Below are 22,103 nucleotides of genomic sequence, written 5' to 3' on the forward strand. Positions count from 1 at the left end.
GGATTAAATAACTTTTCTTTTTATAGCGTACACATAAATGCACTCACAACACACACACACAGATACAACTATGTGATAAGAAGATATAAAAACACTATAAAATATATAGTAACAGAATAGAAAAAACAGCAACCACTGACTGGCAAATGGGTAAATGGGTCATAAAGAGTGACATCAAATGTAGACCTTATAAATCAGAAAAGGATGTAATATTCAGGGAATAAAATGGAAGGTATAAATAATCTGTGGAGTTATGGGGATTAAATGGTAAATTAAATATGGTGTGATTATGCTGTGAATAATTGTGAATGCCCTATCCTTAAGGGTTTTAAAAGAATGGTAATCTCAACATATTTGAGCATTTTCCCAATGCCAGAACCATTAAAAATGTTTAAGGAGGATAACACTGTGATACATAATTTAGCAAAAAAATTACTCTAATAGACTATAGCAGGGTAATTTGAAAGGAAAATGAAATCACGGGTAATAGGACCAGTTAGGAATTTAATATGAGAAAGCTGACAAGAGACGTTGAGAGACCAACTATTTACAATAGCAACAGATTATCACCACATTTAGGAGTTTAGAAAATAAATCAATAGAACCAGATCCATCACAGAAGAGGAATTTTAAAAAGGAGACATTAATGATAAACTCAATGCATTTGTGTTTCTTGAATATACTTTTCGTGTGCTTTCTCTACCGGATGCTTGTCGGTGGCTATGCACAAAGTTAATTAACCATAAGACTTGTAAGTCAAAAAGAAGGGAGTTTAGAGTGAATCATTAGCATACAACATATTATTTGTATATGTTGCTTAAATCAACTACATCTCTGAAATGTAATTTGACCACAAGTTTTGCATTAGGATAATTGCTTGCGAAGTTTAATCTCTTTGCAAAGAAAGCTGTTTTCTTATTGCTCTAAGAAATGTGTGTGTGGGTGAGTGTGTATGTATGCCTGCCATCCTCTTAGGATTGCTAACTGCAGCAAAGTAATAGTAAGCTTATATTTTTATCCAACTTCAAAGTGATACCTGATCATGAGATGAGGCTTAAAAGTGATTGTTGAATGTGTTGTCTATATTAGCTCTATACTATGACTGCAGTTAATAGCCCAAGAAATTGGAAAACCTAAGCTACTATGGTCTGTACAGCCTGTGGAAGGTCCTGCTAGATATCTGATCATGTGAATATATCATTTGCTTTTGTATGTTAGCTTGCAATCACCTTTATGGCATCTATTTTATTTTGTATTCTTTTACTAAAGAAGTTACTTGAAGATTAGCAGTGAGAGTCGTATTAACTATTGATAACCATTGAGACAGAAATTAAATTTATCACAAACGTATAATTATAGAATATAATCCATCAATTTTAAACTCTTCCATGACCGAAGCTTTTCAAGTGATTCTAAAAAGCAAGAATTTCACTGATATAAGTGTCTGTCTCTCTTCCCTAATACACCTTAGGGAACATGTGTTAATGAATATTTCCTTGAATGGATTTTCTTTCATTTTGTATTGTGATCTCATTTTCTGTTTTAATATTGTGAATGAATTTAAGGTTCTAAACAGTGCTTATAATGCATTTTTACGTCTTAAAATACATTGAAAAATCAACAAAATGACATGTAATGTTTATATTATTTAATACGGCTCAATTTTACCTAGGTATCTCAAATAATATATTTTAAAACTTCGTTTTTCCCTCTTCGGCTCCACTTTGTTAACACCATGTCTTGATGTTAAGAAAAGGCCATCTTTAGTGAACAAAATGATGATTTTTGTACTTATGAAGACAAATAAGTAAATAGGCATGATATGTGATTTTTTTTCCCCTTGGAAAAACTCCACTAAAGCAGTTCAATGAGTCTCCAAGATATCTGACTATTCATTTTTAGCTCTATCTTATGCTTAAAGAGTGCAGTAATAACAATACTGATGACAACATCACCGTCCTGTACTCAAAAACCTAGATTAAAATCAACATTGAATTGAGTGCTAATATGTGCAGGCATGGAACTAGGGGGGAAAATCCATATTTTCAAAGAATAAACCAGACTGAATAGACATTATGAAGATATTTTTATAAAATCCAATAAAAACAAAATGGTGATGTAGATGATTGTTTTACATAACTCTTTACATATACTGTAGAATGAAAGAGTAGATAGTTCAAAAGATAGTGGCTAACTAGTGACATTTGACTTCTGCTCTCACACTCTGATTAATGTACTGATGGAGTAAGTGGAGATGTTCAAAACTGCCTTGGAAAGAAGGGACAGTAATCACTGATCGCACGGGATACTTGAGATGTTGTGACTGGACGAGAGTGCAACTAAAATAGACTTGCTGGTCCAGACAAGAAGAGAAGACAAAACGTTTACAAATGGCCACTGTAGATTTCCACTTGAAGGTCTGAGCTCTCTGCCAGGAAGGAAACAGTGAGCCATTGTATTTCTTAATATGCTAGAGGACCTCAAAATATCAACTATTTTATCCTTAAGAGTGACTTATCAGAGTAAGGAATTGATTCACACTATCATCTATGATATAAAGCACTTGAAAGTTCTACTTAATCTAATAAAACATGAAACAGAAATAATAAGTGTAGCTTTGGGGGAAAAAAGAGCTTATTTTGACTTAGCACTTTTGAAAAAAAATTTTTTTTTTTTTGTGAGGAAGATCAGCCCTGAGCTAACATCCATGCCAATCCTCCTCTTTTTTTGCTGAGGAAGACCGGCTCTGAGCCCACATCTACTGCCAATCCTCCTCCTTTTTTCCCCCCAAAGCCCCAGTAGATAGTTGTATGTCACAGTTGCACATCCTTCTAGTTGCTGTATGTGGGACGCAGCCTTAGCATGGCCGGAGAAGTGGTGCGCCCGTGCACGCCCGGGATCCGAACCCCGGGCCGCCAGTAGCGGAGCGCGCGCACTTAACCGCTAAGCCACGGGGCCGGCCCCGTAGAAAAATTTTTAAATCTTACAATATTATAATCCTTCATGGTGCATGAAATCTGCATATTCACATCATGACGTGTTTCTCAAAAGCAATCTTGATAATCAGGTTTTTGTCCTCACAAAGTAGCTGCACTGGAAAAATACACCCACTGAGAATAATTATGAAAGCATGACCAAAACAAAGAGACACACAGACAGACAAACTGTCTGATGACACCGGACACCAACCAATGGAGGAGGAACTGCAAAGCCTCTGACCTTGAGTCAAGCTTGCTGTGGCCTATACCATCACCAGGCTTTTCCTCTGAGGGTATTTGCTTTCTTTCTTTCTTTCTTTCCTTCTTTTTTTTTTTTTTTTTTTTTTTGGTAGCATTCAGGGAAGTACAGAGGGGGCTTTCATTCTGTATTTTATCCTTGAGTTGATTGAGTTGTTTTAAATAAGTGCTCCATTTTTTTCCTATGAAAGTTGAACCCTTTATTTTACAAAAAAAATGTTGTACTCTGATGTATAGAAGGGATTACTAAAGATCAAAATTTATAATAAAAAATTCTGTATTTTTCTTACAAAATAGTGGTGAACAGACTTTGGGGATTTTTTATTGTGGTAAAATGTACATAATGTACAGTTTACTGTTTTTAACTATTTTTAAGTGTTGGGTTCATTGGCTTTAAGTACATTCACATTGTTTACAACCATCACCACCATCCATCTCCAGAACTTTTTGATAACCTCAAACAGAAAATCCATACCCATTAAACAGTCACTCTCCATTCTCTCTACTGATGGTACTTTCTACTTATAGGGTTAGGAACTATGGAATTAGAGCCCAAGCAGAGAGAATGAGTATTATTGGGCTGAGGAGGTAGTAGTCAGAATTTGGGTCTGCTACAGTGGCTAGAAATTGGAGACCACAATCTTAGGGAGGAGAGACTCACTACGAGTAGATCCCCCAAGTCTCTGTTAACATCTCTAAGTATTTAGTTGATGTCTAAACCTCATGTGCACAAGACAAAACTACAAGCAAGATAGATAATGATGTCATGAAAAAGCTAAGATTTCATTAGCAAGAAATAGAAATTAGAGTTGAATCCTTGCCAAGTTAGCATGGGTTTGCAAGTACTTCAAATCTTCTGTAGTGCTCAAGAAGGGACAAGTTCTAGAAGTAATGATAAAATTGAAATAGTTCTGCCATAATATAAAATTTGTCTGAACAGAAAGAGTGATAAATCAAATTGGGTGAAATATTGATAACTGGTAAATCTTGCTGAATGGTGTACAGAAGTACTTTGCATAATTTGAGTGACTCTCCGAAAGTTCAAAATTATTTCAAAATAAAATTAAAAGAAATACACAGGGATATTGATTGGGATGGCATTTAATCTTTACATTATTTTTCAGTCTTCTAATCACTAATCACATTTTATTTCTCCATTTGAGTCTCCTTAATGTTTCTAGCATTTGTCATTCAACCAGAGTCTGTGAGAGGTCCAGCTTGTTCATATCATCACCTCTCCTCGGGATTTCATATCTTTTCACTCTCAGTCATGCTGGTGTTTGAGTGGTTTAAATCTACATTTCCTGATGAGCTATGTACTTTATCATACATATGCTTATTGGCCACTTGGATATCATCTTTTGTGAAATATCAATTTTTTTGCTCATTTTTATATTTGCCTCTTCATCACTTTCTTATTGACTTATAGACTTCTGTAGGCAAGTGAATATTTGTCATCTCTAATATTGTAGGTATTATATGTACTAAAATTATCTTCTCCCATTTGTAGACATCTTACCTATTTATACCTCGAAATGAATATTTCAGCATCTATAATCTAAGAACAAGGAAATTGTCTAATATAATCATAGTGCAATTATAAAATTAAAGAAATTTAACAATATAATTATATTTCACATTAAAATAAACAGTTCATCTTCAAATATGTCAATTATTCTAATAATGTATTTACGGTAATCTTCCACTCAAATCCGGGATTCAATCCAGGATCACACATTTCCTTAAGTAGGTATGTCATTTTAGTCTCTTTAATCTGAAATAGTTCCTGAGACTAGTGGAAATTGAAGGGCTAATTTCAGAAGTTTTAAAAGTTTTATGAAAATGCAAAAGACCTAGAGAGCCATAGTGATCTTGAAGATGAGGAACATGGTTGGGGGACTTAAATGACTAGATTAAAAAATAAAACAATAAGGCTTTAATAATTAAGGCTGCTTGGTATTAATAAAAGCATAAGCAAAAAGATCAATGAAATGACTACAAACACATGCACACATAAAAAGACACATGAATTATTTTAAAAAATGGCCGTTGGAATTAAACGCAGAAACGATATTAAAAACAATAATGCTAGAGCAATTCTAGATCTATATGGACCTGTGATCTCTATCTTACATCTAGTCTATAAACGAATTCAAAGTGGCTTATAGACATAAATGTGATAGATAAAATGATGAAGTTCCTAGAAGAAAACAAAAGATATTACCTTAATGATAGGCAAATGTTTCTTGAAAATACACCAAATTAATAATCTTAAAAGAAGAGATTGGTAAATTGAACTGAATTAAACATAAAAGACTTTCTTCATTAAAAGACACTAAAATGACAATGAGAAAGTAAGAAGAAATTGGGAGAAAATAATTTCAATATCTCTATCTAATAAAGGACTTGTATCCAGTATTTATAAACACCTTTATAAAGTGACAAGACAAAGTTAGATAACAATAAAAAAAAATGAGCTAAAGCCTATATACTCAATTCAAAACTAAGACATCTAAATGGCCAATACAAAACAAAAATGTGCCTATCTTTTAAATTATCAGGGTCATCCAAATTAAAACTACAATGAGATAGTACGACACACCACCAAAAATGGTTAAAATTTTAAAAATATATAAGACTAGCAATGTAAAGAATTAGTAAGTATATGGAGTATTCGGAACTCTCACAAACTCCTGGTGGGTGTGTAAGTTGGTAGAATCTCTTTGAAAACCTTTTGCCAATATCTACTAAGATAAATTATGCTCACGCTATGATTCAGCAATCTCACTCCTGAAATACGCCCAAAGGAAATGAATCCACATGTGACGATAAAAATGTGTAAGAATGTTTATAGTAGTTTTATGTATAATAGCCTCTAGTTAGAAGCACATCAATCATTTGTCAATAGTAGAATAGATAAATTAATTGCAATATATTTATACAATGACATACTATACAGCCATTAGAAAAATTAATTCTACACACAACGTCATGGATGAATTTATACTTCATAAATTGAAAAATCCCAGACATAATCTTTAATTTCATGTATATGAAATTCAAGTACTGGCAAACATCAATAGGGATGGGGTCAGCAAAGTGGTTACCTCTGGGAGGGCACTGATTAGAAAGTGGTAAATGAGAGAGTACCTTCTTGGATGCCAGAGATTTTCCATATTGTGATCCTGGTCATATTAACATAGGTATATACAACTATAAAATTTTATTAAGCTGTCCAGTTAAGATGTGCATACATTAGTTTATACACGAACAGCTTTAAACAAACCAAGTTGGCAACTAATATACATACAAACACACACACATATTCATTAATCCTTATCTATTGATCCAAAATTATTTATGTTCACAGTACTTATTTCTCTTATTTGTAACAGGGTTCTTTATAATGTTATTTTCTATTTGACACAATATTACATAGAAATAAAAACTATTTTCTGGAAAATCATTTTGGGACATCAAAATATGCTCACACTTTAATTTTAGGTACACAAAGAACACAATTTGTATTTGCATATACTTACTACATACACATTTTATGATAAAAAAGAATACCATAAGGAATTTATCTCATCATAAACTTACTTATCTGTGAGTTGTGGGATGAACTTGTGTTTTCTTCTATATATTATTCTTCACGTCTCAAATTCTCCACTGCATGCATTCAATCAGTGTACATTTAACCTCTCCTTGTACACTTTGAGAGAATGAGTGGTTCTTACTTTATTTTGGTCACCTCTAATTTTAAAATTATTCAAGTCTTCTAATTCTGCTTTTTACACTCTCATTCCAAATCTTCACATTTTATATTACTGCCTTTTGATTTAAAACTTCAAGAGAATAGCAAAGGACACAGTGATAATGGCTGATTGATCCAAGGCAAAAAGAGTAAAATGAGCAAGAAAAAGTTGGAGACAGACTGCAACACCCATTTCCTGGCATCTCAGAGAATCATTTTTAAATTTGTGTTTATGCCTCACCTGAATTTATTTCAATCTCCCTAAAGTTCCTAATAAATGGTCAAAAAATAACCTCTATAAAATTAGTTCTAAAATGTTATCAGTTCTCATAATCAGAGAATCACTCCAGCACTGTTTTCTTGAACTTACTGGCACTCTTAATGTCACATAGTTTCAGTGCTTATTTTTACTAGGACATTTTCTGTGGCTTCTTCCCATAAGCACTGGCCAGATAGGGTACTCTGTGGAGATAAGAGCTAGGCGTTCTCTAAGAGTGTGTCCATCCTTCTCACTGCTGATCCTATCTTTCTTCTCTTGGCTGGGTGTGGTCAGAGTTTTTAACTTTCGACTTGATCTTCCAATTTATCACCAGCAAAACAAGTTGATTTTTGCTAACAGAATTAGGAAGAAGAAAAATGAAAATTACCCAGTACCCCAGCTCAATGTAATTTGGATACTGAAAACTCCTGACTTACTTCAGAGCTGCCATTATAATGGATTTGGGGGAAATATTAAGAACATTCCTTTGTATTTGTGATCTTTTATTTTATTCCTTTTAACTATTTCCCTAATATCCATTTTATAATAAAATCTCAACATCCTTTGTCTACATTAATGTTGAAGTCAAATGGGTATATTCATTTGTGTGAAATATATATCTGCTACATTTGGCTCATTGTAAATTTGATTTTTAAATCCATTTTGTCAAAATCAAAATATTTCATGACAAATGGAAGAGAGTTCATCTTGATTTTGTTATATATTAGAAAAATTGCTTCATAATGTATGTAAACAAAGACTTTTTTAGTCTGTTATTTGACTAAGCAACTTTTGATTGTTTTCTCATGTACACATACAAAAATGTCTTCACTTACTTTGAAACAAAGCTTTTTTAAGACAGTTTAAGACATGCTTTATTGGGGTAAATATAAAAAAGTCAATAAAGCTTTTCTTAGAGATCTGTAAATTAAACCTTTGTCAATAAGTAACCTAGTATTTTACTACTTTAAAGATATTTAATATTGCATTCCTTATTGATATTAATATGAAATATACTGTAGTGACTAAAAGAGTGATCTTCTAAGTAAATAGGAACTTAAAAACTGTGTGTTTTCGAAACCTACATCAAGAAAATTACCGGAAAACATTGGTTATTAATTGAAATCGATAGAATTGCAGGTGAGACTTCTTTTTTCCATAAAAGTTAATTACCTTTTAACTCATTAAAGATATTGGCTGAATTTCAACAGTGATTGACAGAGGAAGTCCTGTCCTGAAGAGACAGTCCTAAGAGCACAGGTGGATATAAAGGACAATTAAATCCAAATATGTACCTCCGCTTAGTCATTGCCATGACTCTCATATAGTGTCAGGAATATTACATGCTAATGACTGAATACTTTCTTCAAGAAATTTGTTTCCTTCAAGCACCTTTCTTAACAGATTGAAAATGCTATTTCAATTAAAAATCTGAAAATAATCATTTAAAGCAGGGACTTAAAACTTATGTGGAATTCTTACAGCCCTTTATCAAAGATCTGCAGAAAGAAAGAAAAAAATATTCAACATATGAAATCTTCTTTTTTTTTTAAAGTGTGATACAATTTTAATGAATGTCTTTAATAAAAATTTTTATCTGTATGGCATACTGGTTATATTAATATTCAGTTCCTCCATCAGTTCCTCCTATACTATGGGAAATAAAAATTATTTGAGAAAAAAATGGAATAGAATAACTTTTAACCTATGTGCTGTAAACTATATTTGTATTGCTAACTCTATCTTGTAGAACTTCATTTCATGCATGAATTCAATCATCAGACATTTATTTACAGAAAACCGAAGTGTCAATAAAAACCGAACACATATGAGTTCTGGTTCCAATCATGGAGCATAGCTTGTGTGGGACCAACACTCTTGTCATTGATACAAATAATTAACTCTTTACAAATTAGTAAAAAATAACAACAAAACTTTACAAAGGCATCAGATAGCAACCAGGAGCAGACAAAAATTGAGAAGATTGCTATCAAATAGGGGATAAAGTGATTTCCCCATTAACTCCCTTTTCCTTGCAAGCATACCACATTTTATGGGTCATGCAGAAGACAGAGTTCAATTAGAAATAAGCAATCTTTATGAACTGAGGAATCAGAGGTCAGGATTCAGGGCTGCTATAATAGCTAAATACTAAGAGAAGAAAATTCAGGAACAGAGGAAGCCACAGAGGAGAGAGCCCTAAAACTTGAATATACGTTACACATAACATGTGTGTCACTTCTAAACTGACTATGGATAGAGTAAGACTCGAAGGAATCCAGAGAAAAGGAAGGTTAAAAACTGAGCAGCCTAATAGTTAAAAACTGAGCAGAGGTTTTAGCCATTCCAGATACTCGGAATGAAGAGTTTAAAATTCAAGCTCCTTGTAGGTAGACATATTTGGTCAACATTTTGAGATTTCCAATGAAACACCAGAAAGGTGATAATTTAGGAGTAAGGAAGATGCACTAAGAATTAGGGTTACACCATAGGACTAAGGAAACAAACAAAATAGTTTCCCTTGAAAATTCTAAAAGCCTACACAGAATCATAGTAGCATCCAGCAATTTTACTGCCTACTGGGGCAAAACTCAACACTCTTCAGAAAGAAAACAAAATCCAGAATCTCCACAATATAGTACTCATTATGACCAGTATGAAACCTAAGCTTTCCAGAGATTAAAAAAAAAAAATGAAAGAATAAATAGTCAATAGAAATAGACATAAATAAGACTCAGATGCTGGATTTAACAGTCAAAGACTTTAAAAATAACTATCATAAATATATTAAAGAATTTGTAGGGCGTACTAAAATAATCGGTAGGTACATAAGAAATTTCATAAAATATATGAAAAATCAGACAAAATAAGAAACCTAGAACTGGAAATTATAGCACCCATAATAAAAATGTCTAACAGCAGATTGGACACAGAAACACAAGAAACAATAAATTTGAAGACAACAAAAATAAATTATTCAAATTGAAGCACAGAGACAAAAATGTATTGAAAACATTTATAGCACAAGCTAAATGATCTACAAGACAATATGGAGTGCCCTAACATACTTGTATTTGAGGTTCTCAAAAAGAAGAAAGAGAAAATAGGCCACAAAATAAAGATGACCATACAATTTTAAAATTTGATGAAAAAGAGCCCGTTGGTCTAAGAAGGCCAGTGAATCCCCAGCTAGATAAATAAAACACATCTAGATATCAATGTATGATACCTGTTGAGATAGACCGTTGAGAGCCAAGTATATAGACAGAACCTTAAAAGCAACCAGAGACTAATACACATTACACATAGGGCAACAATACTAGTGACTGACTCCTTGTGAAAAGTAATAGAATCCAATGCAGCGTAGCGAAAATTTAAAGTGCTTAAAGGAAAAAAAAAAAAACCTGCCAGATCAATCTATATTTCTATATCCAATTAAAATACTTTTCAAAAATAAAAGTGAAACAATGATATTTTCAGATAAGAAAAGCTAAGAAAATTTGTTTCCAGCACACCCACACTGCAAGTAACGCTAAGGGAAGTCTTCAGGTTGAAGGGAGATGACAGCAGACAGAAATTCACATCTACAAAAAAAGAATAAAAAGCACTGACTGGAAATGGTAATTATGTAAGTTTATAATATAATATATAAGATTTTTTTAAAAAATTTTCTGTAAATAATGAATGCTTAAATTATAAATATTAGCAATGTCTGGTGCAGTTTATAATATATACAGAAAGAAAACATGTGACAAAAATCAAGTCCCACAGGGGAAATAAGACTATACTGTTATAAGATTATTACATTATATGCTAAAATATATAATATTAATTCAATTTATATTACAATAGATTAAGCATAAATTATAAAGAACATAAATTTAGATATTAAAAAAATACTCCATTGACCCAAAAGATGGTAGGAAAACAGAAACAAAGGTACAAAGAGTAAATGGGGCAAATGAAAATGGTAGACTTAAATCCAAGCATACCAATAATTTCATAATATTTGAACGGACTTAACACTCCAATTAAATGTTAAAGATTGTGAGACCGGACAAAAAAGGATAAACCAAGTCAGCTGTTTGCAAGAGCTGTATTTGAAATAGATTTACACAGAAAGCCTGACAGCAAAAGGATAGGAAAAGATAAACCACAGAAACACAACCGTAAGTGAAGTAGCATGGGTAAATTTGCATCAGGCAAAGTTAACTTCAAAAAAGTGGTCTTATCAAAGATAAAGTGTGATATTTCATAACAGTAAAACGTCAATTAATCAGAAGCATTAAATTGGCCACACACGTAATAATTATATAAAAGTAAATGAAGAAAAATTGAGACAGATAGAGAAATTTAAAGAATGGAAATTTTTTTTATGATTCTCCCATTAAGAACTGGAACAAGGAGACACAAGAATTGTGATGAATACCATTGGACAATACCGTCATCAACTTGACCTAAGACTGCAGAAGACTATAGGTAGTAAGTATGCAATACACGTTCTGTTCAGGCATACAAGACACATTTACCAAAATAGTTTTTAAAATTACAGTTCTCTCTAAAACCATTAGCATATGATAGCAATGGACTTGCATGTAGAGTAAGATCAATAGAATATAAACTGTGGGAGAATACGGTTTTAATTTTTCGATAAAAAATTTTGTTATTAGAAAGTATTGAAGGAACAGAAACTTTCACAAAATAGCCAGGTACAAATATATCCCTTCCCATTGTAGAAAAAAGGCCTCTTTCCCCTTAGATTTGCCAAGTCACTTATTCATTAATCTCAAACTCATTTTTGTGCCTCTGGGGTATTTTTGTCTTATTATTATTATTATTTTTTTTTGGTGAGGAAGACTGGCCCTGAGCTAACATCTTTTGCCATTCTTCCTTTTTTTGCTCTAGGAAGATTGTCCCTAAGCTAACATCTGTGCCAGTCTTCCTCTATTTTGTATGTGGGACGCTGCCACAGCGTGGCTTGATGAGTGGTGTGTAGGTCCGTGTCTGGGATCCAAACCCACAAACCCGAAGGCGCCGAAGTGAAACGCATGAACCTTAACCACTATGCCACTGGGCCAGCTCCTGTGCCTATGTTTTTTAATATATAGTTCTGTGTATGATTATTTACTATAATCATCATCCCTAGAAAATTCTGGCTGTGAAATAAAATATTTACTGAGGAAATTCCACTAAGTATATAGTCAATGGCATATCTAAAGTGACCTCAGTGGCCTTATGAAATTAGTGTACAGAAGGCTGGACATTTTCTAGAATATCTTCCTAACACCTTTTACATGAACAACACCAGCGTAGCTATAAGAACTTTAATATGAGTTATTAGGATATACTATGGACAAATTCCAAAAGGTTTGCACAAGCAAAGTTTGAATATCTTGTGAATATCTGGTAAAAATGTCTCTGCTCATTGGAATAGGGAAAATGGCAGCTCCTAAATTAACAAATAATCAAATAAACATGCATACATTATTAATTTAGAGAATGATTCTAGTGCCAAATTAGGTTAAACAGAATTTAGGTATTAGGAATTGAGTCCATTGAATAAAAAAAAAAAATATGTCATCTTTCCCCTAAATTGAGACTTCTATCAGGTCTTTCTCCTAGCAGGCCAGCAATAATAGACTTTTGCTTATTGTAGATAGAGAATGTTCTGTCTACAATAAGCTATTTCTATATTTCTAAGATGGGAACCAGTTCATCCGATTTACTCCTATTTTTAGGACTCAGCATAGTGTTCCACATTGTAGGTGTTCAGTTTTTAATACTAACTGAATAATAATACACAGGGCTAAAATCCACATTAAAATACAGTCATAACTTTAAAAATAAATATCCAACATACTAATGTCCTACATTGGTATATTGTTGGAGGAGAAGTGGTATAAATTTACTGAAATGTAATTGACTAATATGTACATGGAGCTTTAAAATCATTCATATCTTTGACTCTGAGAATTCCACTTCCAGTAATCTCGCCTAAATAAGAGTAATTTAAAATACACTAAAAGTTATCAGGTACAAAATTTCATCACAGAGGGGGGTGTGTGTGTTTGTGTGTGCACGTGTGTCTAGACAGAGTCTAGATAGAACATTTGGAAAATATTTAATTTGCTATGGTTATATATATGATACAATATGATATGGCTAAGACTGACATTTGAAAAATATGCAAAAACACAGCATTAACTGAGAAAGGCAAAATAAAATATGTACAAACAATAGAAAATCAAATGTTAAAAAATATAATAAGTAAATAAGTAGAAATATGTAAATATTTTAACCATTTCTTGGTAGCATGCTTACAGTTTAGGAAGAAGGAACTGACCACCCACTTCCAAAAAAATTGGCCATGAAAACCCTATGAATAGCAGTGGAGCGTTGTCTGCTATAGTGCCAGGACGTGACAGGATGACGCAAAAAGACAGGGCAGGGTTCCGCTCCGCTGTATGCAGGGTCACTAGGAGTCAGAATCGACCGGATGGAAATAATAGCAAATGATTATAGTCATTTTTGATGTTTTCTTCATTAATTTTTAATTTTCTGAATTTGATTTTTTTGTGGGGAGCACAAATTGCTTTTATAATAATAGTAATAATAATAATTGATGGTGCTAGTGCTTAAAATTTTTCCCCATCTCTCTCTCTGTACTCTCCTGGACACTCTACTACTCCTATTTAAGTTTATTTCTTTTTTTCTTTCCTTTTTTTCTCACACTGATAAGTATGTAAGCGTGGATTTTATCTTCTGCAAGTCTGGAATTAGAGGAAGACAATGTTGGAATACGAGAAATAGTCTAAATCACTGAAATTGGTGGAAGGTGTCAGGAAAAATCACACATATAATTTAGTAATTATAATAATAAATATATTCTACCACACTCATATTTTTTTGAATGGTTTAACTGTTACTTACATTCCAGGGAAAAAAAAGAATTCACTTATATTTTAAATGCAAATTTTTCTAGGAGTACTTGCCGTTCCTTATTCGGTCAGAATTTGTTTAATCTTATATTTAGTTCTTAATACCTGTTGAAATTTTCTTTGTTAAGGACATAGAACTTATTTTGGAGTGAAAGCGAGTCTAAAGTATGTGCTGTTTGATGGCATAGAGCAAAATGAGAGGGGCTTGGATACAATTGGGGCCCTCGAGTGTAATGGAAATGCAAGAAAGGAACTGACTTTGCTGTAACATGTGTCAGGAGAACAGAATATATTTATTTTAAATTCTCTCTGCTCTTTCTGTGTTTCATAGCCTCAATCTCTCAAGACCCAAATTAATAAAGGCTCAATAAAGATCTATTGAGATAGCAACTGAATGTTAATTTTGAGTAAACGTGCGATGTCAAACATTTTGGAGAATAAAACAACTTAAATCCAACACAGAGTCAAAGCTCAAAGCTCACAGATTCTAGGTGATAAAATAGGAGAACAGAATAATCAAAATTGTACCACAAATAAGATTTTGATAGGTGATGTACTTTTGACAGGAAATTCTAGCTGGGGAAAATGAAGAGGGGCTTTATATAAGAGGATGCATTTGAGATATGACTTAAAGCAAAGAGAAGAGAGGAGATTGGAAAAGAGGGTTAGACACTCCCTGGAAAAGAGACTGTGAACATGATGAAATAGAGGTCAAGTTGTATGGATGAGGAAATATTTCACTTTGTGTACAGCTAAGGCTACACAGTTATGGGGACATAGAAGATAGGTTGGAAATATGCAATAATATTGAACACTTTAAATTCTACTTAAATAAATTTGAGTTATTTTTCTATAGGCATTTTACGTAGGAGATTGGTATCATTCAAGAAATAGTGTGTAATATGTTTTTGAGAATTAAATAAAAATAAAGTCAAGAAAAAAGGCTACTTAGTATGCTAATGCGGTGGTGTAGTGAAGTGATAATACTGTACTGGCAGGGAGGGGACTGGCAGTAAGAATTAAATGATAGCACTCTATTATATTAGAGTAGATTTTTATAGAACTCTGTGTGAAACAAGCCTTTGTAGACTGTCCTGAGACCCTAGCTTTAATGCTTAATGTTTTTCTCATACGTTCTTAGTTCTTAGTTTTAAACAACCAACCTACAAAGAGAATTCTGGAATACAATGTGCCCATAAATCAGAAGCAGCTGCTACACGTACTGCACCATAAGTAATGACATTCTAAAGCCTTAATAAAGATAACTTATTTAGATTCTGAAAAACACTATTATATACTACAAAAATTTATCAAACGTCCTTCAGGAAATTTGAAACTTTATTTCTGTCTCTGTACACATCAAACTGCCATACCCTAAAAGCCTAAGAAAAAATTGCCTATGCAAGTACATTATTTTATGCATGCGTTGGGGAAATATTAATATTTAGTGCATACATCAACATGCATAAATGCAAAAGAGAGTCATCTCATAGTTTGATTAGTCAGTCTAATATAAACCACACTTATCCGTTTTGCAGTTGGTACCTGTGTTTTCCATTGTTTTAGTTAACACCGAAACCAATTGTATTCTGTTGTAACCAAGAGCTGGATAACCGTTAAAATCTCCTTCCATTCTAGGATTCTATAAGTATACTCAGGATTATTTCAGATATGGAATAGAAAGTTTTTCAATTAAAACTATGAAAACTTGAGAGCTAACTCTGTGAAAAAGATATCGTATTGTCTTAGATGGTAACGACTTGTAGGTGGTTCCATGGCACTATGTTGATTGCACTGAGCAAAGCATGTGCTAAACACGTATCTTTGAATTAAAGCGTAATGGTCAACCAAGTTGATATTTCAAAATTATTTTATAAATACTAATGTCTTCTTTCAAAAGAATAAACACTATGTCTGTAATTTTGGTTTTTCTTCATGCAATAAATGTGTTTTAACAACCAAATATTAAAATCAAATACTTAAATTCTGCTCAATTCTCAAAAATAATAAGCATATGATCAATTAATTACTAACAATTACGGATTCTTCAGGATATAGATCTAATGTATAAAAAATCAAATGTATATGAAGATTCTCTAACAGAATAATAGGAGCCTTTGGTATGCTTCTTGTTCAATTTATTTTCGTTCATTTCTTAAGCGATATTACTATTCTGCCCAAGAAAATCAGTCACATGTGTCTATTCACACTACAGAGAAGCTACAGGGCAATTGTTACGACTTTGTAATCCTCAGTAGAAGCAAAGATTTCTCTTATTACAGAAAACAAAATTAGTAAATCTCTGATAGTTTCAGTGAAAAGGAAACAACCAAATTTCACATTGCATTATTGTGAAAATCAAACACTTGCTCTTAATATTGACATTTCTGACTTTTCTCTCCTGTATTGGAAATATCTGAAATAAGTATGCTATAGTATTTCCTTACAGAAATATCATCATAATTCCTTTTTTTGCTCCTCCAGTCCATCCTGACAATGAAAGCAAATTGATCATCCAAGGCTGGTGCTCCACCCATAGCGAATTTGTACAACAGCTTTCAACAGGGACTCACATCCCATGCTGTATGTAAAAACAACTCCGCATGGAATTCTGGGCCTGTCACAGTAGTGGTCTAACTTCATCCCATTAAACTCGTCTTTGTGTGCGTGTGTGTGTGTATTTATTTTAATGTGCCATATGCAATCCCACCTCCTTAGATTTATCCACATGCAAATTTTTATTAAATTTTTACTAACTCTTCCTGCCTGCAGATGCAACCTCCTCCACAATCCTCGAAAATATCAAAAATTTAGAGTTAAAGAAATCTTAATGATACCTTAATTTAACCTAACAAGAATCTGAGGTTTGGAAAGATTGATTGACTTCTAAGTTCTGCACAATTATTGAATGGCACAGTTAGGACTGAACCTTGTAAGCTGCATGTTTGTGTGCACATGTTTATTTTATTAAATTTTGCTCCTACTATTTTAGTTGTGTTAAAACAGCTTCCTCTAAATTCAGGATCAAACCCTAGATTTTACATCCAAGGATTATATATCCTTCTGACTTTATATAATTTTATATCACCTACAAATTAATACTGGTCTTATCTTCTGTGATACCTAGCTTCTGTAAAACTAAGAAAAATCTATGAAAATCTCTTCCCATTAGAAGTTACGTATTCTTTCCCAGTCATGGTGCACGGAAAATATGGAGTCCTCTGCTTCACATGGGATATTGCCAATGAGATGGATCCTAGAAGACTAGGTTTGTGTTTACCCAGGGTAACCAGAGTAATGTGGTAAGAAAGACAATTTGTGTGGTGGTCAAGAAGTTAAATCCTCTTCAGAACTCATATGTTTGGCCAAGTTCATCGGTCAGGGCCTAGCTAGTCTCTGTATATACAAATGAATAATGATGTCAAAAGCCAAGAAAGCAGGTTAGGAGAGAGTTTATAGACTCTTAAAAAATTAATAAATGCTAAGAAGTAGTTTGAAGCCCACTTTTACAGTGAACTAGAGATGTGGTGCATGACATATCTAAGACAAGGCCCTATTACGAAATAGAGAAAGTAATTAATTTTTTTTCAAAAAGTAGTATAGGTGTTTTATTTTGTTGAAGTTTCTCTTTCGTATGCATATTGTTTTCTTTGGGTGATATAAAAATAATTGACACAGTTTTGATTTGATTATCCTCATTTGACAAAAATTCTGATTATTATACTGGGTTTTCCATTTTTGGCTCATGATCTGATTGTCAAGGATAAATAGGCACAAAAAATTGAACACTTTAACTTGTCCATGGGTGAAAAAAGAGATTGTTTTCCTGAGACAAGTGATAAAATATTTTATGAAAAGTAATTAAATAAAACTATGCATACACTTTTAGTAACTATTTTTGAAAGATTACAGAACTGATTAAAAATAAACAAGATGGTATAAAAAGATCTAAAGCATAATGTATATTTTAAAATGTCAGTGCAATAATGGTGGTCAATTAATCAATGCACACTCAGTTTTTAGAAGGAGGCATTTTTGTTTACAGCTAAAAATAAATGCTTCTAGTGGAGCTTTGATTGCCTTATGATTATAAGGATCTCTTTTTATCTGTGGCTATTCTTCTGTGAATCTCCAAGGATGAAACCCTTTATGTAAGTCCCCATGAACTGAATGTGTCCTTTATACACTGCCTTAGGAAAAGAATCAGAAGGCAATTTCAAGTTCTTAGACACAAACATTTGTCAGTTGAACTTGAAATATCCTAGTGTTAGTTATTAACTATAGTGTGAAAAGTGATGTTAAATGAGGGATGCTGGAGGATGCCATACAACTAACCTGAGGAGAAATAAGAGGCAAAGAAGAATCAGCGAGTGAACTGTGTGGGGCAAAATGAGTATGACCTATGGAACCAGAGGAGAGAGATATCAAAAGAAGAGGGAATAATCTATTGGCTTCTGATAAAGGAAGCTGCATTTGAACAAATATACTGTCCCACACAGAAAATGAATTAGATCAAGATTTTGTCAATTTCACAGATAAATGTATTTCTGGTTTAAAAGAAACAGGCATGACTTTTGTGATATTAGATACTTTTTATGTTTTCCTTTTTGGCCAATTGTATCTCATTTATTGCTGTTGCCAGCGAGTCAACTAGGACTCATACCACTACAGTCACTTCTAGCATCATGTGCCAAAAATCAAGAAAAGTAAATACATGATCTATGGGCAATGTTAGTAGTCATAATGGTTTATTTTGTTTTATTCTCAGAATGTGAAAGTACCTCAGCATTGCGAGTAAATTAGGGATAATCCACAGTGAACAAAGGAATTGTTCTGCATATAAAATAGTATGAATGAGAAATAGAAAATTCTGGACATGGGAAAGATCCTGTCACCTATTATGAGACACAGAGGAAAAAGAAAGAGAAAGGTAACGAATCTGTTTCCTCAAAATTGGATACAAGAAGGGAGTTATATATTCTCTATTTCCATTTGCTCCCAACTGATAATGAGCAACTGTCGATATTGCTGCTACTAGGATGGTATTAAATCTTCCTAAAGGTAATGTCTTCTTGCTACTTCTTTTTTCTTTCTCTCTCCTTCTGCCTCGAACCCTTTGGTCTGGATTATAGGCAGGAAGTAGTACAGTTTGATATTAAGAAACAGAAGCATCTAGAAGTATTTTTACTTATTTCTCATACACAGCATACTATTCTTAATTATGATAAATTATTGATCATTAGAGACCAATATATTTTAGTAATTTTTGGTATAGTACAATTGCATTTTATTTTGCCTCATATATCACACTGTTATTATTTACCCATGACTTTAAATTAAATTTCAAAGAAAGTTTTTTTAATCTTTTAGATACACACAAAATTAAATCATATCTAACTGATTAATAATGAATCAAGTCTACATATGACTGACTTTATTTTGAGGCTTACTATGGATACTGACTTACATTCAGCTCTCTGAAGCATAATGTATATTTAATGTATATTCCCTACCCTACCCTGCTGAAAGAATTTGTAACATTATGCCTTCTGCACATCGTAATTAATTAGTCAAATATTTCTGAATAATCATTAGTGACGTGGAAAGTTACTGTAAAAAATAAGTAAATTGCTATCACTTTCAGCTTCTACATTTATCATATAAAAATTCTTACCTTGCCTACATATTGTGTGTCTGTACCTGCATACTCTTCCAACAAGAAGAACTGATTCCACATCCAGCCACGCTTGGTGCGATGTAGCATCTTACCACCATCTTTAGGCAGACCCGCTATCCTTTTGCTTGGTAAATCACTGTTAGCTTTTTCTTGTAATGGGATAGCATCAACCATATGAAACATACAGGTCCAGATGAATAGTGGTAGGCAAAGGTAAGTCCTCATTATCTGAGGCTTCAGCAGGATGTCAAATTCAACGTACCGTCTGTTTCCCCTGAGGAGCAGGGAGAGAAAAATGGTTTATTAGGCTGTGTTTCACTTTCACATAACCTGTAAACTGTAAAACTTTTCTAAATGTTATTTAAATTTTATAAGTAACGTATTCTATACACAGTATTTTTCCATGTTACATCGGTGAAATATCATTAAAAACTCACATATCATATAGATAAGTAGGGAGACATATATAGTGCAAATAAACTAAACAGGAAGTAAACAACTGACATTAATATCACTATATGTGAATACATTTGTAATTTAAAATACTAAGTGGGGCTGGCCCCATGGCTTAGCGGTTGGGTGTGCATGCTCTGCTGCTGGCGGCCGGGGTTCGGATCCCAGGTGGGCACCGACGCACTGCTTCTCCGGCCATGCTGAGGCCGCGTCCCACAGGCAGCAACTAGAAGGATGTGCAGCTGTGACGTATAACTATCTACTGGGGCTTTGGAGGAAAAAAATAAATAAAAATTTAAAAAATCTCCATTCTTTAAAAAAAAAATAAATAAATAAATAAAAATAAATAAAATAAAATACTAAGTGTTTTGAAAAAAATTAAGCTCTACAAATGCCAAAGATCATAGAGTTTTCCTAAAGTCCTTAAGACTAATAAAAGTAGAATATTTATTAATAGATACATATACACAAACCTATATACTTTGAAAAACACCGTTTCCTGTTCACAATATAACAACTTTTACAAGCTGTTTCTACTCCCCTTCCTCCTCTTCATTCTTCTGTGATATGTTGAGATGTTGCCTCAAGGCAAATTAAATGATACCAAATGTACTTTGGATCATGTCTTGCAATACCTAGCACCGTACCATGTTGATCCTTTGCAAGCGATAACTATTTTTTTCCCAACACTCAATTAAGTCACTCAAGTTTATTTGAATTTGAGGAGAACATGCTCTAAATGGAATCCTTTCACTTGATAATTAAAAACCAACATAAATTTATTTCCTAAAATAATAAGGAAAAGGAGCACACAAAATTGGTATTGTAAAATTAGATATGGGGTTTTACCTATGGGATAATTTGATCCAGAATTTTGAAACAAACAATGTCTCTCTATGGAGAGAGTAAGTTGATTCTCCTTGAAGTAAAAACAATAGTTCATTTGGTTTTTCAGAATTAATTTTATTTATTAGCAAATTGGTTTAATTTGTAAGGCATTCAATTTAGAAGATGTGAGATAATAATGACACTGCTGCTGATGATAATGATTTGGTAAGCAATAGAAAACCATCTCAAACCAGCACAGGCAAAAGAAGAATTCATTGGATTATAAAATCAAATTGTGGAAAAGAAAGAAGAAAAGGAGCAAAGAAGCAACTGGGCCCTTCCTGCTCTTAAAAACTGGAATTTGGGGCTTGGGTACTTGAATACTATTCTTATTCTCTCTCTCCCTTTCTCCCTCTCTCTCTCTCTCTCTCTCCTCTCTTGCTTTGAACTAAGCCTCCTCAACCTAATGGAATACAGGAATATATGGAGTTCAGATTTAACATCTTTCAATCCAGAAAGCAATTGATAGTCTTTTCTAATTTAGGTTTAAAAAATATTGGGAATGGACTCTGATTTACCCGGCTTAGGGCAGATGCTCACTACTGGACCATACATTTGTGGATTCAGTTGCAGTTATCAAGGCATAAAGCTCAAATATAAGCCTCTAGCTTGGCTTTCTCCCATATTATCTATGAGATTTGGGAATATTTACCCATATCACCAGGTCTCGACTACTCCTGTCAAAGAAGAATAATTAGTACCTGACTCATAAGGTATCATTATTAATTTTATTTTGAACTTTTATCAATACAAAATAATAGCTATTTGTGTTACATGGACTTATTTTATTTTCACAACAGCATATACCTATAAGAAAACTGAGGCATGAAGAATTTAAGTAACTTGACAAAGATCATAGAGGTAGTAAGTGCTGGAACTAGCTTTTAGACCCACA

The 22,103-nt window shown here is 33.0% G+C and overlaps 1 protein-coding gene across 1 annotated transcript in view; it reads right to left on the bottom strand.

Annotated features, from left to right (window-relative positions):
• The window catches only part of CDH9 (cadherin 9), a 92,965-nt gene extending 72,833 nt beyond the window's left edge, over positions 1-20,132 (bottom strand). The window contains exon 1 of the mRNA XM_004422695.2: positions 19,865-20,132. Within this exon, the coding sequence (XP_004422752.2) occupies positions 19,865-20,092 (228 nt within the window). The 5' untranslated portion in view covers positions 20,093-20,132. The remainder of the gene's footprint in view (positions 1-19,864) is intronic.
• Between the last annotated feature and the right edge of the window lie 1,971 nt (positions 20,133-22,103).

This window comes from Ceratotherium simum, chromosome 18 (genome assembly GCF_057802395.1).
Source record: "Ceratotherium simum simum isolate JZ-2026a chromosome 18, ASM5780239v1, whole genome shotgun sequence".
NCBI classification, from domain to species: Eukaryota; Metazoa; Chordata; class Mammalia; order Perissodactyla; family Rhinocerotidae; genus Ceratotherium; species Ceratotherium simum.